Below are 19,143 nucleotides of genomic sequence, written 5' to 3'. Positions count from 1 at the left end.
TTACTATTGCACCCAACAAAACTACAACAAACAGGCCTATTTTCCACACAACACACAATGATTTCTAACAGAACAGTCAATATTTCCACTCTGGATTTGATCGGTCTCTCTACTGACCCACTGTAAATGTAGCAATTATTGCAAAAACTAAATTTATCTTTCATAAAGTTGAAGCGTTTACCTAGTACAGCTTTTGACATGACAGAATGCTTTTTTTGTTCATTATTTTCCAACAAAATAGCACATTTATAAATTGGCTCACTTGAATGGTGTATAGTAAGTGTGTGTGTGTGTGTGTGTGTGTGTGTGTGTGTGTGTGTGTGTGTGTGAAGGAGAAATACAATCAATTCACCACACAGACCCAAACTTCTGAGCATGATAGAAGTTAATTCAAAATGAATAATACAATATTTTGAAGCTACACTGCACATTTTCACAAGTCGGTAACCCAAACTGACATGACAGGTAACGTAATCTAAACAGTGAAGTACCCAGAACTTATACGCCGTGACATCAGTACACCACACACCACTGATGATTATAAACTTGGATGGTCTAACACTGAGGACACTGGACTGACAAGAGAGGCTAAATCATGTTCTTCCTCTTCTCTTTGTGTTTCATTTATTTTGACACTTCCTGTCCACATTGATAGTGTCTTACCAAAGACACTCTATAACAAAGATGACACATTTCAAGCTCCGCAAATGGTTTGAAATGGTATACACTTCCTGTCTCCTAAGTGGGCGTGGTCATGGCATGTTCGCCTCCGCCTCCCCCCACCTTGTTTGGAAGTGTTGTGAACGCCGTATGGATGGATGAAAGCAGATTAAATTTGCATAATGCATTTATATTTTCTTTTGCTAACATTAGATACTTACACAGCTAACAGCCATATTTAGCATTACTGAAATTAGTTAGCTAAGGCATTGGCGAATGTTAGTTGCCAGATCTCGCAAGAATTGGGTTGCTGAGACAGAGAAAGGTCTCGAACAAAGTCAATTTTCTCCTGATTTGTCTGTCTGAAAAATTACATTTTAGTCAGAATGTTAGGAAGACATACAGTATGGCTCCAATATTTAGAATCAGACATAATCTGTGTTTATCTTCACTTTTCCCGTTAGAGTTAATAGACTCAGGGCACGCTGATAGTCTCCTAAAGGGGCGGGGCAGTGGCGAAACCGGCGTGACACAGATACAGGAAACTGACTCTCAGTGCACCGTCTCCTTTCTGAACTGTCTTTGGTCATACTATTGAGCAAACCACAATGTCAGTGATACACAAGGTCTTAACAAGGGGTTCAGAGTGGACAAACTCTATTCTGCGGCAGGCCCAATGGGATTTAGGCTTAAGTGAGGTTTTTTACATAAATATTGTGCTCACTGAAGCTTAAATGTGTTTCTACTACCCTGAGTCAAAAATAAACTGTAGAGAAAAAGTTCAAACTATGTACTGAGGTGACCCCTTGTTACAAGTATAGTACATAGAGGGAACAGCTGTCCTGAAAGCAGAGTGTACCAGAATTCCCTTGCTGAGAATGTGCAGCTATGTTGAGTCATTGGTGAGCTGCCACAATTGCAGTTTGGAGCCTTTTTTTCCAATAGATTACTTTTAGCCTTTCAGCCAAATAAACAAGTATAGAATAACCTGAAACCCTGCCTGAGGACACCATCCACAGCACATCTTTCATGGCTGGGAAAGTTATTTTCAAAAATGTACTCAGTTACAGAAAACAAACTGCCTGTAATCAGTGATTTATCAGATTACTCTAATTATCAAATGTATTTATTTGTATTCTAGACTGGATTTCTTAGGGAGCATTTCATTCACAATCTAATCAAAATTTTAGGAGCATTTATCTGCTCATTGCAGCTCAAGAGAGCGTTTTAAATCATCTTTACAGTGCACTGCATCTTGCAATTACAGTGAATTTTACGATGGATACACACTGTGCAGCTGGGCGGTGAGGGACAAACATAGCAGCAGGATGCATACCAGGCCACTGCTTGTGGGTTCTCATCCAAACAATTCATTTAGATCAGCAGTGTAGAGCCTCTACAACACAGTTAACCTGCACACAGAGGTAACTGCTGCAGCTGAATGTGAATAGAGGTTCAAGTCCAATGCTACAGCCCCATACAGTCCACTAAGCCAGAGTATAGTAGTTTAGCTGAGGGTCAACCCATTAGCTGAGACTGTTATTTCTTTATTAATAACGTGTTTCAGAGGTGTTGTCTATTGCCAGGCTTTCTGCTCTCCAGTAGCTTCCATTCATTGCTTTTCTTAACATGTATAATGTTTTTCAGGGTCTCAGGGACCAGGCTCTGTCCCGCTATGCACTGACCAGAGGGCAGAGTGTGACCTAGACAGATGGCCAAGCAATCACAGGACTGACATAGATATATAATCACCCATTAACAGTCTACCTGACGTGCATGTCTTTGGACTGTGTGAGGAAAAAGAAAGAAAGGAAGATCGACTGAGTTCCTTGAGATCTGGCCACAAGAGACTAATTTCCTCACAGGTGATATGTGCAACAAGGCCATTACATCTGTACTATAATAAAATGGCTTCGATACACAGTAGAGGTTGCAGCATTTGTGGTAATTATTGCATCTTGGGTTTATATGTCGATGTTTTTTAGCTTGGTTATTGTGTATTTGTGTTGTTATATGCTCTGACAAGAGAGTTTCCATGTGGGACAAATAAAGTACCAGTCATTTTAAAAATAGACTGGCGAGGATACGAGCCTGTTGGCTGTACCCTGAAAGTACCCAGATGTGCCATGTTTATGTGTTGCAGTCCTGCCCCGAGGTGACCTCTGTTTTAAGTGGTAAGAAAGCAAACGACTGCTGTCGGGTAAAATAACTCCCTTGTCGAGGTGTTACAGCACCTTTGAGTGCTGTTGACCTGTTGGCTGGACAGTTTAGGAAAATAAACTGCATACTATGTTTGAGCAACAGCTGTGTGACGGCTCTGTGGAAACTGCATTATGAACTGTTGATACAGCAGAAAACTACCTGACAACAGCAGACTGGGAAATTTCTTTTGACAATTCTGGATTTTAGCAGATGCTTTATTCCATGATGCTTTACATTACAGCTCTAAAATAAACTGTCATTAATGAAGCCAGTGCACAAAACTAAAAAAGCGTGACCTTGGGGCATTCATGCATCACCATGGACAGCCTCCGTTGGTAGAGAGGTGTAAGGTTCAGGAATGAGAGCCAAAGAATGAGAGCTAATACAGTGAATTATGGTCAGCCAGACTGCCAAATTACAGTCAAAAGCCCGCATAGCAAAAAGCCTTGAATTGAGATAATGTGCTAATTAGGCAGCTACTGGTGAATGTATTTCCATTACCACGGACACTGATGGTTATTTACTCTGCACTTTACTGACGCATTTTGCTCAGTCTATGTGATCAACGTTCTCACTGAGCTATGGTCTGTGTGTGGTATAATCTGTAGTGATGCAGAAACTACAGTATCTGTAAAGGACAGAGGGTGTTGTATCATGTCCTTTACTTTTATGGACCATCGGTTCTGTCTGTAATATTAACATTACATACCATGATTATAATACACTGAATATTGGGTATTAAGTCTTCATCCTGTAACAGCTTGAGCATTTACGCAGTCATGTTGCAAAACAATGCACTGTTGTAGAATGAGACTGCATTTAACATATTCTGGCTAGGACCATTATTGGTCTTTATTGGCCTCAATTTCTGCATCAAGTCAAATTTAACAGAATCTGATAGAATGTCACAGAATGTGTCCTGCCAACACTAAACTGATAATGATGATCCATGCATGAAAATGACCCAACATCCAATACCAAAATAACACACACGAGCACACACACACTAATATGTATTCATTACGAAAAAGACAGCAATGATTAGAGGCCTAATGGGCGTGTGTGACGATGCGTTTAAGGGTGTATGTGTGTGAGCAGTCAGGCATGGGTCAGACTTGAACGAAATAATTATCTGTTTCATACTGATGAATCAAATGGCTGACACACACACACACACGCACGCACACACACTGCTAAGTCCTTTTTTCTGCTGCGCACCCAAGTTTTTCCTCACTACTACCTGAAAGTTGACAGGCTGCCCGACAACATATTTTCACAACCTCTGGCAGTTAGCAATTAAGTTGGCAGACAGAAAACACACAGTCAATATTCATAAAATCACACACAACCAGGTGCCTGGTCCCAAATTTACACAAATAATAACACAGGCTAACACACAAACAGAAGCAGCATTTTTCCGACAGGCCGTCACACCATTACAAACTATTTTGATTTGTGCTGCTTTTATTCAGAACTTAACAAAATGACAACACACACACACACACACACACACACACACACACACACACACACAGACAGCCAGCATTACTTATTGGCTATTGAAACTTGGGTAAACCTTCACAAAGAAGGAACAAAAAGGCACGCGCACTTTGATAAAAACATTCGTCTCTGTCTCAATTTTGTATAACATGTTATTGATAAAAGAAGTCATCTGGAATAATAGTCAGTCAGAGGCTGAGCGAGGGAGAGAGGCAATAAAGAAGAAGAAGAGGAGAGGAGACAAAGAGTCTGAAATGAAATCCGAGAAAAAAGAAGGTCTACAGATAGATGACTGTTATTCATCTTAATTCATGCTTATTTACTCTGTTTAAATATCGTGTTTTCTCCCTGAATCTCTCTGCGCTTTCTCTCTAACCGACCACAAAAAGCACATATAAACATCCTTTTATTTCTGGGGGACTTGCACTTGAGATTGTAAGTGGTATGTTTAATCATCTGTCTCATTCCCTGTTTACACATCATGATTAAAGATCAATGTTCAAGCAGGAATACACATGCATTTTACTTAAGGAAGATGTACTTGTAAAGGAGGTTAACAAAAACAAATTAAGGGCCTTCAAGTAAGGTGTCCACACAGAGAGATGATCGCTGATAAAAAACTAAGAACTAGGCGATCATGCGAAGGAGATTTCAGCTCAACAACTGAGGCTTATTTGACGTCATTTAGATGCAAACACTAATAAAGTAATTTAAATATTCAGTAGGGATATTCCCAGACAGTAGATGGAGCTTATTTGACAATACATCTCAGATTGACTTTATTGTTATTGTTTATTTTTATCTTTTAAGGCACCTGGATTTAATACGCAATGAGGATCAATCTGTCGGCAACTGCCTGATTGACATCATAACATCTTAATATATACAGTAATATTGATGTACAGGATTTGACTGTCCAAAGTGGTAAACATAGCCAAAAAGCCTAATTCTGATCTGTGCTTCACATTTTAAAGAACGTCTATAGGATCAGAGAAAAGCTCATTTTTACAACCTAGTGGTGAAAGCTAATGCAATCATATATTTAGCTATGACATTGACCTTGTCAATTTATAGTTGGAAATGTGTGGATATTAATATTACAATGAAACCAATCTCAAGAAACCAAATAAATGATCAATAACAGCATGTTTAGCTGAAACCTTTTGCTTTATTTATTTATTTATTCAAAACAAATTAGCAAGGTTTAAATATGTTTTATTTTACTACACTGTGCTAAGCCTTTACAACATCATAGTTTTCTACATTTTATTCTTAATTTTCTATAATAATAAATAATATAGTGCCTGTATTGTCACTGGACAAAACTGACTGGGGGTACAGTGCTTATGCTCAGTGTGAGCAGCCAGGCAGGAAGGCAGATTAAAACGTGAAGTGTGAGTTAACACAATGGGGGAAACTAGAAAAGCAACTGTTGTTCTGCACAACAATTGTTCAGCACATGAGTATATATTGTATACAGTGCACTGATGTCTTAGTATAGTAGATGGATGGGCCTTCATTTTATTCATCGTCATTAATTTAGAATCTATTCTAGTCTAGTCTATAACTGTCTTTATCCTCTTGTTTGTCTCTGTCCTTGTCTCTCCCTCTGTGTATGTAGATAGTGACATTCTGCAAATGCCAGCAGCTGTAGTAGCTGATAATCTGTCATTATAGCACATTCTTAAAGTGCTCTCAAACCTCAAGCAAGCGCGCACACACGCACGCACACAGTGGCAGTACACCCAACAGATAAAAGACATTCCATCTGTCATAAGCTAAGGCTATGAGAATCTATTATACTCTATTGGATTGGATTCTATTTTAAACCCCGAGCAACACACACACACACACACACACACACACACGAGATACAAGGATGATTTTTCATCACCTGACACCAACACAATCACCAATAAAATGTGGCACATGTGTCATGATGAAACTTTTACAAATTCCGCCTATGGCTGTGGCTGGAAGACACTTTAAATAAGGACAGGTGACAATAGCTGCAAAGTTCTCTCAAAATACAAAGATATCAGAGTCTCATAGGTGAACTAATGAGATAAATCTACACAGACATACAGCAACACTTGGGTGAAGCTTTGTCATATATGTTGCCATTTCTCTAGGGCTGTCCCAAATACAATTTTTTGGGCTTCGAAGCTTTCAGTGAGAAATAATTAAAGGTATTCGAAGCTTCGAGGCTCAGTACAGCAGGCTGACATGTTCTTCTGTCAGTCTGTCTCCATCTCCGGTTTCAGTGCCGCTGACGCACTACTGTACACACACCTCTACACGCAACAAACAGCGATATCCATTTGAGAATAACTAATTATAATGAATGTTGAAAATGAATAATGTTGTGGTGTTATTCCTTATTTCATGGGTTATTTGGAGATTTATATTACACACTTATGTATATAAAAAAACAACAACAACAAAAAACGAAGCATTTAAAATCTGATTTGGAGGTTGATTGCCATGGCAATGGTCTAAGCTTTGAAGCATCATGGTCAGCCCTACATTTCTCTCTATCAAGGTCAGAGCAACACAGAGGTGAGAACAAAAAGCCCATTTCTCTCTCTCTCTCTCTCTCTCTCTACTCAATTGTATCTCAGCATTTCTCCATCCCACTCCATCAGAGGCTCAGAGGTGAGTAGACTCCATTTCCATCCATCTTTAGAGAAAACCTCAATGCCTCATGTCAAGTACCTGCTTGGACATTCAGTCTTTTTTTCCTTTTCTCTCTTCCTGGCGCTCGCTTTTGCATAGTGAAGTAGCCAGCAGAACATTCAGCACGATTTTTCTCCTCTATACTTTCCCTCTCTCTTTTCCTCTGTAGTTTTCAATGAGCTCATTGCCATCTAGCTCTACTTTTGCTCTTCTCTCTCTCTCTACTCTCACCATCTTCAAACTTAACATTTTAGACAAATCAAAGTGTAAGAAGGAGAGAAGATGATAGAAGGAGAAAGTAGATGAGAGAGCAGGATAGAAGAGGGAGAGAGGTGAGGAGAAAGAAGTAGAGAATACAGAACAGAGATGTTAGGAAGAAATGAGAGGCGAGCAGAGCGGAAGAGTGGAGAGCAGAGAGTACAGGAGCTGGGGAAAGGGGAGCAGAAGTGAAGACAGGGTATGTGATGACACATGAAGAGAAGATAATACCACAAAAGGAAATGCAGATAGAGAGACTCGAGATGTTGCACCGCAGGTATATGAATTATTCATGTCCATACAACAATGACTCAACAACAAAGTTGCCTTCACAAAATTGGGGAGATGTGGTGACCATGAGCTCAGCAATGGGAACTGAATTCAGCCATAAAGCAGGAAAACAAAAAGGATGCCTAAAACAACAGATCCTTCAACTTTTTCAACACTGGACCACATAAGAGAATATTCGTGTATGTTGTGTCTTAGTTTCTAGTCTGGTTTACAACTTGTAACAGCATGTGTTTTGTCTCTCCCATCACTAGAATTGGGCCTGTGTAAACATTTTCAAACCGGTTTAATATTAAGCCACAACACCGGACCTGTGTAATGAATTTTACCAGTAGGTGTCGCACTCAACTAAGCAGTCGCTTGTCACATAATGAGAACAGCTGGTACACCTTAACAGCCCACCTTAAGTGAGCCTGGGCCAAAGCTGTGGCTAACTTCGGGGCTAACCCTCTTCACTTTAATCGGCAGGTGACAAGCAAGACATGCTAACTTGTCTTGGGTCTTGAGGAGTTGTAGCATTTATTCACCCAGTCTAAACTGTACAGACACTGCACTTCTACGTTCACAGCTATAATGTTACTACTCACTAACGTTACGGGCCGCCGGGTTTGCAATACACTGGCTGACGGAAGCCCGTCTTGTTTCGTCACCCCAAAATACACATGAACTTTCTAGTAAACAAACACAACGTGCTATGTGCGCCCCTTCCCCCCTCCACTGAAATTTGATCTCTGTCATGTTGCCGATGTTATGTCGAAGTCACTGGCATCAGTTCGAAACTGCCAGACGCCGTCGGCAAAGGTTGCTGATGTCGGCTACTTTTTAATTGGCCATAACGTGTCATAATGACAACTGCCGGTTCAACCGTTTGGCATAAAATCAAACCGGTGTAACCTCATACACTGGACCAGACCGGCAAAAAACGGAAATCGACCCAACTCTACTTGTCACTCTCCATTGCATATTCTAATCTCTATTTACCACAGAAAGACTCTTTATGCATTAATGTCATTTTTCAGCAACCACTGTCATGCAGTTCAACACACTCACACCTGGGATTTCTGGCTAATAAGAAAAAAATCTTCCTATAAATAACATATTCTTAATATCCATCTTGTTGGTAAAGATCTTCAGTAGACATAGAGTAGATCATTTGCAGACCGGTGTCCACTCTCTTGCAGTCTCATAATATCATCATCACTTTGTTGACTTCTTAGCCATCTTAAATGACAACCATAAGCTTCTGACAACATTTTTAACCATAAATGATTGATTGAACTGAATTGAATAAATTGATAAAAAAAGTGGATTGCTACATTAGACAATACAATGCGATGAAAGTAAATTCACGGTATAGAAGGTTTATTTTCTCACGTCGATCGAAATGCCTGGTGAAATAAAGGGGGGGTAAAATAATGAAAATGAGCTCACCTTCTCAGAGTCCATTGCAGTGATGACCCACACACAGTGTGCGTTGTTCTCATATTGAACAGGGTAGTTAGGAGAAGTTATGACCCCTTTGGGCCCCCTTAGATTGCTGCCACAGGTACGAGCTACAGAGGAAGAAAGCACAAGAGAGAGACAGAACGACAGAGTTTTAAAAATGATTTATGGGGTAATCAAAATTACGCTCAGAGATTGCAAATGCCCTCTTGCCTTAAAAAGAGAAACCACACAGAGAAGGTGTGGCAGTGACAGAGGAAATTAATTGGGGCATTTTGTTGGACCTACATACAGTTATCTCATCGTCATATTTTTGTAGGAACTTATCTAAAATGATCAATGCAACAAGCCAAGTTTATTCGCTCCAAACCAGTTGATGCAAACGCACCTAATTCACATTTCTTTTTTGCGACATTTCAAATGTTTGCTGAACAATTGAATGGAAACAGCTAATTACTCCAAAAATAAAGAACAGTTAATTCTAAAATGACAAACCAGGATGAAGTCAAGTGTAGTTAGTATAGTAGTTGCCTCAAAAACTGGAGGCTTCTCTCTGGAAGATTGTTCCAATAACACACAACACATTACTCAATATTTATATCGTGACAACATAGTGATACAACAATATAACTTACTTATTTTTAGAAATAGCTATGTTCCAGGTAAAGATGAAGAAAAAACATTCGCCACCAACTGCTGCTAAAACTTTCAGTAGCCTATTTTTGCTCCTGAAGAGCCTACAGATCCCCATCATCAACAGCATTTTTCATAATATCCTTCCTAGTGCTCTATTTTATCCATATTGATTTCGTCCTGTGTGATACACAAAGTAATATGTCTTGCCTTGAGTACCTCATAAAGTCACCCATGTGTTATTGCCTTAAAGAGAAATTTGGAAAAAAAAGTGTACTGTGTCAAAAGTACCCTCAAAAACCCTTATTTGACATCATCAGTCAGTTTTTAGTCAACAAGCACTGTCACCATTGCAGAGGAGGTTTTATCTGGTCATATATTTGCCCTTTATCCATCATAATGAGTTAGCTGGAGGCGATCGCTGCCATTAGATGGAGGCAAGGGCAATGACATAGAGGCACAAACATTCGAGACAAGAAAGGACATAGGGATAATACAGAATAATAGTGGGGGTGGGGAATTAGAGAGAGATGGGTGGACATAATAAAGTAAAGAAGTTTGCAAATACAGACAGGTTGAGAGACAAAGTGGAGAGACGTGAGGGAGAGAGGTTAGAAAGAGATGAAAAGAGAGTAGAGAGGGTGAAATATAATAATGTGAGAAAGGAAGAGAAAAGAAATTGAAGGAGGAAGGGCAAGAGGCAGGAAAGAGACAGAGGCACCGAAAATACCAAGAGAGAGAGGGAGAGAGAGGAGGACCTCAGATGACTGATCTGCCTGTTAATTAGAAAAGAGAGCTGAAACACACTGTGATACACACAGGTACACACACACACATGCACATGGACACACAGAAACACATTCATGGCGATTCATCCCAGAGACCAGCTTCTAATTAACATTAAAGTCTCAGTGGAGAATGAGAGAGGCTCATGGGTTTGAATCCCAGGAGAGTGATCACACCAGATAACACAATACACCAGAGCTACAGTATAGGGAGTTTTAACCCCTGCCTGCCTGTTTGTTTGAGTGTAACTGCCTCTTTTCTTTTCTTCTCTTTTTCTCTTCCTCGCTCTCTCTTTTTCGCAAAAATCTATACAGCATAGTATCACGATATTCTGTCCTTCAGAGGTTGTTGCACGCTCAGTCTTAAAGCTAGAGTGAAGGTACTGGTATCATATGAAATTAAAGAAAACTAAGGAATTGATTGGTACCATGTCATGTTAGCTGGTCGAGGAGAACGGTAAATAACGCTCCAAAGTTACGCAAAATTTTGGCGAGGAAAAACTAGCATGGCCATTTTCAAAGGGGTCACTTAACCTCTGACATCAAGATATGTGAATGAAAAATCTGAGATGAACAGAATGAAAACTGTATCTTATTAGATAAAACAGATGTTGACAAATACACATAATTTGACACATAATAACACATAATATGTTACCAGTTGAAAAATGGTAATAAATTGCAATATATCTTATCGCAATACTCAATATTTAAAATCGCAATAAGATCATATAGTGGGGCCTCTGGTGATTCCCACCCCGTATTTATTCCCCTCCATAATTACAGATATTTTTTATGAAAAATATCAAGATATAAATCACTGTCAAACATCTTACCTTGAATGTACAGTTTCACGTTGTGTAATTTGCATACTGAAACCTTTTCTGTTTAAATTTTCCCCTAAAATGTATCGTCCTTTAGTAAGAAGTAAGAAAGAGAAGTTGTTCCACAGTTTAAAGATATCATACATATTTTCTGCATCTGCTTTTACCACCTCGTTGAAGGAATATGAAATGTAATGCATACTGAGTGAAATACAACACCCACTGTCTATATTGCTGCACAATTCAAATGGAAATATTCTACTGCCGATGTTTTGTGCATCATTTCAAACACTTTTTTTTTTCTAGTTTAGCTCAGGGATTACTGTGTTTTACTAAATAAACCCTGATGACCAATCACTCGATAACTTTGTCTTTTTCCTGTTTGATGCTGGACAGGTAGCGACAGTTTCCTAAGGGAGCCAATGGCAACGATTATACTCAACACAACCACAATATATGTGATTTAGGCACAAACAGCAATCCTCTTATATTAGAAACTGTCGATTAATTTGATTAAAAGAGGGTATATAAGAAACCTCTTGTCATGTTGTTTTCTTAAATTTTGTGAATTTTTTTATTCCTAAAGTATTCATACTATCGGTTTTATATCAGTTATCAGTGTCAGTAATATTGTAATGAACCACAATATGGATACATTTTTCACTCTTGTGGGCAGTAAAGTTCTACTCTATTCTATGTTAATAACAGAAATATTGATTAACACAGATTTAAGGATTTGTTTTCATTTTCATTCAAAACAAAAAGAAATAAATCCATGTGGAATATCTGTAAATTCTTGCCATATTTACTGTTCTTAGTGTGGAAAAGTTATTCTCCTTTAATTTCTGAAAAAAATGTACTGTACCAAAAATATATCTAACAATCACTGGTTCAAGGTCATCTGACTAGAAAAAAAAGTATAATTATTCCATGATAATATGAGCAGTAAAAATAAAGTTCTACATGAGCTTTGCGAGTTAGCTTATTGTGGATATAATATCCATAATATCCATCCAATATGTCCTTCCATCTCTCACTGTCTCACGGCAGCCTTCAACTCTACTGTCTCTTTCTGACAAGAGTAGCCAGTATCATGAAGTCAGGCAGATTCCTGCAGTCACAGACAGACATATAGACACAAAACAGGCACACACACACACACACACACACACACACACACACACACACACACACAGACACACTATAATACAATGTGACAGGGACCCTATAGTGTGTGTCTGAGCAAGCAGGGACTTCCTGTCCGTCAAACACACACAGCTCAAGGCAAATGCTGCTGCAGCTATGGGGTGTGTGTGACATTGTCCTTTGGACACTTGCTGTCAATGTAAGTGTGTGTTGTGTGCACACACACGCTTGGGTGTGTATGCTGTCTGTCTGCCTTTTCATTGTGGAGCAATAAACCCAACAGGGTATTGTCAGTAAACATGTGGGCAGTGAGAGCCCCTGCATCATTGCTCTGCCACTCACAGTTATTTGTTTAGTCACTCAGCCAGTCAGTCAGAAAGTCAATCATGATTTCAACACATCAACAAACAACTAAAATGTAAATCATATTGATATTATTCATTATGTTTCCGTGATAGTAAACTTTTAGAGCCTCTGTCTGCATTAGCAAATGCCAGCAAAATAACACACCCAGATACAGCTTCAAAAACTTCCATCAATACCGGTGATATAGTTTGTCTGATTAAACCTTTTAGCAATCCACTATTCTGTCCTTCAGAGGTTGTTTTACATTTAATGCTTTACAAATGGGGATCTGGATTGTGCAGGCGTACATTTTTTGTCATTTTCAGTTGACACGCAAGCTGTATTAGTGGTTGCTAGGAGTAGTTATTTTTGTAATTTTTGTTATTCAACTTTTTCTGTCACCTTTTTTCTTGCTCTGACACAAGAAAATGACGTTCCCTTTCTTAATTTCGCCCACAAAGCTCTATTGGCGTAGTTGTTTTTCCAACCAGGGTAACAGCCATCAGTGAGAACCACACAAGAACAATTTAAATGCTGAAAACGTCAGAGATTTGGGCAGTGATTCAGAGGTCTGCAGTATTAAAAGAGGCATGCAAAATCTTAGCAGTTATACAGTACAGTGAAAAGAATCAGAGGCATTTAGCATGACTCAAGTCAAATGTATGTACTGTATTATGCTATACTGTATATATAATAAATTGGTTTAGTTTTATAGTTTAGTTTCAGGGCTTTGCCGGGCTCAGCTATGCTCATCCCACCCGAGCAGAGGATTCCTTGGCAGAGGAGCTCGGACAGGAACCTTGTAACTGTTTCAGTGTCCGGGCTAATGACTGAAGGTGAAATGGCTTTTGCCATCTTTGTGGCTTCAGAACAACAGCCTGGGGATCTCAGGCAGCAGTAAGTGCCATATCATAGGCTGGCCTTATGTTATCCTTTTATCATCAACAAATCCCCTGAAGAAACAAAAACTAACAATGAATTTATCGTACTAACACGTGTTGTCTGTGTGGCCAAACTCTGATATAGCTTACACATCCCTGCCATGGAATTGCACACTTATCCAAGAACTATTACAAGCACATTTAAAGGTCATAACGTTGCATTTGGGTGACATACTTTTGCTTTATGGTGAGCATGCAAGTCTTGCTTCAGTGTTAAATTGCCTACAGCAGCGGGGTCTCTGATGACAGCTAGAGCATCATCTTTACCCTCATTTTTTACCCTTGGACTTCTGGGGCGATAATAGCTAGTCATCAGGGTTGATGGTTTAACTCCTGGCTCTACCTAACAGCCGGTTGAAGTACCCTTAAGCTTAACACTGAATCCCAGATAAGCAGGTCAGTACCTTGCCTGATGGCTCTGCCACCATCAGTGTATGAATATATATATGATACTGTGTGTAAATGTACTAAATAAATGCAGTCTATGGATGTCCATGGAAAGAAAAAAATACAGTTAACTTTTTAATATGATTTTGAACACTTAAGTAAATATCATGGCATACTGATATTGAAAGAATGCTGTGATAGTTGCAATGCAGTATGAATACGTCCATAGTTCTCCTTCATATTTACGTATAATGCGTCAAATATGCATCTGTTATTTGTCTTATTTTATTTATGTGTGATGCAGTTGTGATCAATGATGCTATATAAAAATGTACTTGGTTACTTATTGCAGCCAAATCAGAACAATGCATTTCAAACAAAATAGACTTGGTGCACAGTGATACCAAGCAGCAGATATGCTTTGCAAGACGTGTCCTTATGCTGTCGGTAGACATGAACCCACTGTATAAAAAATAGCTGGAGCTCTAATGCATGCAAGACACCTATCAAGTCATAACAGGTTTCAGAGGGAATGACAGGTGAAACTTACTTCTGCAGATGGGTCTGTGGTCACTCCAGGCAGCCAGTGTGTCAGTGACTCGTTGACAGGTGATACTTTTAGATCCTTGCAGTACATAGCTGTCATCACAACTGAACTGGACGCTGGCTCCAATTCTAATTAAGGGGACACAACAGTAACAACACTTGTCAAAAACAGTCATGACAGTAACGTTGATTCTAGCACTCACCGCTTCATAAAGGTGATATTGTGATACTATGTAGAGACCTCTTACATCACTGGTTATATCTTAAGAGAACTGGGAAGGAAGATAATTGTAGAAATAATGCATGAACGATGACCGTGATATTAATGATGCAGTGGCTTTTAGATCCCTGTGGAAGAGAACTGTCCCTGCAGATCATCCAATTAGGACCTATAATTCCTCTCCTTCTTTAAGATCCATTATTTTTCTTCACTCATGCCTTTTTCTTATTGTCTGCTTTCCTTAACTCTCTCCACTCCTCTTGCCGCCTCTCTCGTCATTTGTTCTCATCATCCTTGTTTTCTCATTCCCTCTAACACCCTGCTGTCTAACACGTGAGAGGGACATTCAGCCATTTGAGTGGAAGTCTGCATGGTGTCTTGTCTGTAAAGCTTAATGTCTCCTCCCCGCTGGTACACACCGCAGTCTACCACCTGGCCAAACATTCTCTACGTAGGGATCTGGTTGTTCAGTGGCTCCACCCTGTTGTTAAACACTGTAGAGTCGTACTGCCTGGCCAAATCTCTCTGTTAGTGCCTTTGTCACGGAGAGCTGGGTCATTCACTTTACAGCTTCTGCTACTTCGGCGATGCTGATGACACTGAAAATACCTCCCATCCAGCCGCTCACTGTGAAATTTACAATTACAGGAAAGAAAACTTTGTTGTTATTGCTGTTTCCTTGAAAACAACTAAAACCTTTATCGCAGTTGTTGTCTGTGAATCAAAACTGCCGTGACAGCCATCTCGCACATCTGCACTGCCCAACAGTGAAAATGCTTTTGTTTTCTCTGCAGCTATGTTCTCTCTCCATTGCTTCCTGTTTTACTTCATCACACCACAATTCTGTTCCAGCTCCTGCATCTCGGTGCTTAATGATGATTAGATAGAAACCTGTAACACACACCAAACACATCCATGCCGACATGCATGCACACTTACACATAAACGCTCACAGATAAACACACAAGCACGTACACACACAGAGGTAATGACCTTTCACTAACTCAGACAACTCCACTAATAGTCCTAGAGAGTTTGTGCAGTCAAAGTTGCTAATAGTAAAGAAGCTCTCCAGGAGCTGGAGATTAAAAGATGATTATCGTTTAAAAGTTTTTTGGCCTGAAAATAGTCTCAGAAAAAAGGTGAAGATGGAACGCCCGTCTTGATTGTCTCATAACCAACCACGGGAGAAACATAAGAGCAATTTAGCTGCCACTGATGCTAAGTGGATGAGTCGTAGGGGGAGGTGATCATTTTATAATTGCTCACTCCTGATTAAATGAAATTACGTGTCTTCCTTTCTACTGATAAGATGGCAGACACCATGGAGGGAATCATTTAAAAATCTCTGTGACCACAAAGTCCTTGTTTATTAGCCAAGATCCTACTTCGGAAACATTCCTTCCCATTCTGTGTATGACCCCTATATGAGTAAGGACTCTTATGAAACCCCTCGAGGGTGATTAGTAATGTAAATTGGTAAATACTAGGGCTTTCAAAGTTAACGCGATAATAACGCCTTTGCGCAAATTTGTTTTAACACCGCTAATTTCTTTAATGTATTAACGCAATCGATGTTCCAGAAGTTGTAGCGGGCTCAGTTTTAAAGCTAGAGTGAAGATACTGGTATCAAATGAAACTAGAAAACTAAGGAATCCATTGGTACCAACAATGTCATACTAGCTTTTCGGGAAGGAGGCTAAATAACGCTCCAAACTTGTGCTAAATTCTGGCGAGGAAAAACTGTCATGGCCATTTTCAAAGGGGTCCCTTGACCTCTGACCTCAGGATATGTGAATGAAAATGGGTTCTATGGGTACCCACGAGTCTCCCCTTTACAGAAATGCCCACTTTATGATAATCACATGCAGTTTTGGGCAAGTCATAATCAAGTCAGCACACTGACACACTTACAGCTGTTGTTGCCTGTTGGTCTTGAGTTTTTTTTTATATGCTAGATGCAGTACCTGTGAGGGTTTCTGAACAATATTTGTCATTGTTTTGTGTTGTTAATTGATTTCCAATAATAAATATATACATACATTTGTATAAAGCAAGCATATTTGTCCACTCCTATGTTGATAAAAGTATTAAATACTTGACAAATCTCCCTTTACAGGTACATTTTGAACAGATAAAAAATGTGTGATTAATTTGCGATTAATCACGATTAATCATGGACACCCGATTAAATATTTTAATCGATTGACAGTCCTAGTAAATACTGATGGTTAACAGTGTGTCTCTGGACAGAAGAGCTAATGATGATAAACAACGCAAAAGCCTATGATGGCTTGTTTCCGACCTGCAGCTCTGGACCGACAGTTACAGGTGAAAGTGTTCTGAAGTGTTTCCCAAAAAACACACACATACACACCAAGAAAACAGCAGCTATAAAAAAAGAAAAAAAAAACTGCTTAAACACTCATAACCTGCAGGTGGCACACTGCAAAATTACAGCAGTTAAACTCTCAGTGCAATTACCTTTTTTGTCTTTTGTGTGTGTGTGCGTGTGCGTGTGCATGTGTGTGTGTGTGTGTGTGATGAACATGAACATATTTATATCTGCAGGTTGAAAATGTGGCAGCTGGTAATTTTCTTTCCTATAAGTGACACAGGTTTGCGGATGTGGAGCTGGTCTGACGAGATCTAAACCGCTTTCCCCTTTAGGAGGATGTAAAAGACTGCAAATGTGAATATGTGAGTTTTGCAGGTTTGTTACAAGCCAGTTACATAAGCTGGTTCACATCAAAAAGCCAGAGCTGTAACAACAGGTCCCCAACAGACAGAAATTATTCATGACGATACATAAACCACAAAAAACACTTCATTCTCCAGGAAACCGATGGGGAATTTTGGTGAGGAGGTTTCATGCTCATTGGACCAATTCTGGGACCAGGACAGGGGCAGAGTAGCGCTCACTCTCAGAGTGGGAGTCAAAGGATGCCCATGATTGAAGAAGAGAGAAGAGACAACTAAACACGCTGTGGTTTCTGAAGAAATAACTTGCAGTCTTAGCTCGGCCTTGAAGTCACAATGTCTGTAGCCTCAAAATAATCTGGAAAAACAGAAATGGTCCTATTTAAAAAAAACGAGAAAAAAACCCACTAAGAGCCAGGCTGTGGCAGTCCTCTACTGCAACCCTTGTCTATCATACATGTTGCACGGACACATATTTTGTAGAGCCACAGTAGGGTGGGAGGGGGACCAACGCTACTCTAGTAAACTTGGTTATACGGTGCAAATAAACGGAGCGTGTGTTTTCGCAATACAACTCTGTTCAGAGTTTTCCTGATCCTTCCGACATGTATTGTGCTAGCAAGAGCCAAGCTGATCTGACTTGTATAAATAAACCAACACAACATAAACCAAGCACAAAATGCGCATAAACTGAGCATGGATCCCTATCCTCCCATGTCATCCACATGTTTTCATGAGTTGTGCCAGGTTTGCAAATGTAATCCATTGCATGAAAAGACTTTTGAGTGAGATTATTTCTGCAGTGTGGTTTCTACACATGGGTCACACATACAATAATGATCACTGTGCAGGTAAAAAGATCAACAATCTCCAAGGTACTGGTGGGTGTTTTAATATACTTGATTTGGCTTAATATTCTTTAATTTGGATCCGAGTACACTTGACCCCAAAGTCCAGTTCGTTTGAGTAGTGTGAATGCTCTGTACCGTACTCAGGCACGGTTCGTACTCGAGTCCACTTGAAAAGGTGGTCTCCAGTACAGTTCATGTGTACTCGGGTAAGGTTTGCATCAGGTGTGAAAGCCAACCGTACCGAAACACGGAAGTGAACTGCTATTTAACGGAAGTAAAATTACCAGTCAGGGAGTAGTTGTGAAAGGGCAGGTTTTTTTCAACGCCGCCGGTCTCCTCCAAAATCTGTATATGCGTGCAGCATGCACCATAAAGCAGGAAGGCAGGCGAGAGGGTGATGTTTGTTATTTTATTTAGCTAATTTAATGGTCTGCCTCCGAAGAACGAGAGCCGCTCAGCCGCTTAGCTGCTCAGCGGGCAGAGAGAGAGAGAGACAGCAGGGAGAAACAGGGTGTAGAGCCGGCATATTTTACACATCTAACTCTGTAAAATAAGGGTTACTTCGACCAAACCAGAGTTGGTGATATTTGGAAAGACTAATGACACCGGTTTTGGTGAGTTTTATTTTGTTTCTGTCAAGTTTGAATGAAGTGTTTTATGATGCTCTGTTTCTAGAACAGCTGATCACAACATAAACAAATACATGTGGATGATGACGTAAGTGTACTCAGGTATGGA

General features: G+C 39.7%; 1 protein-coding gene across 3 annotated transcripts in view; it reads right to left on the bottom strand.

Annotated features, from left to right (window-relative positions):
• The window catches only part of LOC141754265 (CUB and sushi domain-containing protein 1), a 467,652-nt gene that overhangs the window by 167,315 nt on the left and 281,194 nt on the right, over nt 1–19,143 (bottom strand). For all 3 annotated transcript variants that reach the window (XM_074613208.1, XM_074613217.1, XM_074613228.1), the window contains 2 exons: nt 14,639–14,763; nt 9,016–9,137 (listed from right to left, as the gene is read on the bottom strand). In XM_074613208.1, the coding sequence (XP_074469309.1) occupies nt 9,016–9,137; nt 14,639–14,763 (247 nt within the window). The remainder of the gene's footprint in view (nt 1–9,015; nt 9,138–14,638; nt 14,764–19,143) is intronic.

This window comes from Sebastes fasciatus, chromosome 2 (assembly GCF_043250625.1).
Source record: "Sebastes fasciatus isolate fSebFas1 chromosome 2, fSebFas1.pri, whole genome shotgun sequence".
Taxonomy (NCBI): domain Eukaryota; kingdom Metazoa; phylum Chordata; class Actinopteri; order Perciformes; family Sebastidae; genus Sebastes; species Sebastes fasciatus.
This window is presented reverse-complemented; position numbering and strand designations above follow the sequence as displayed.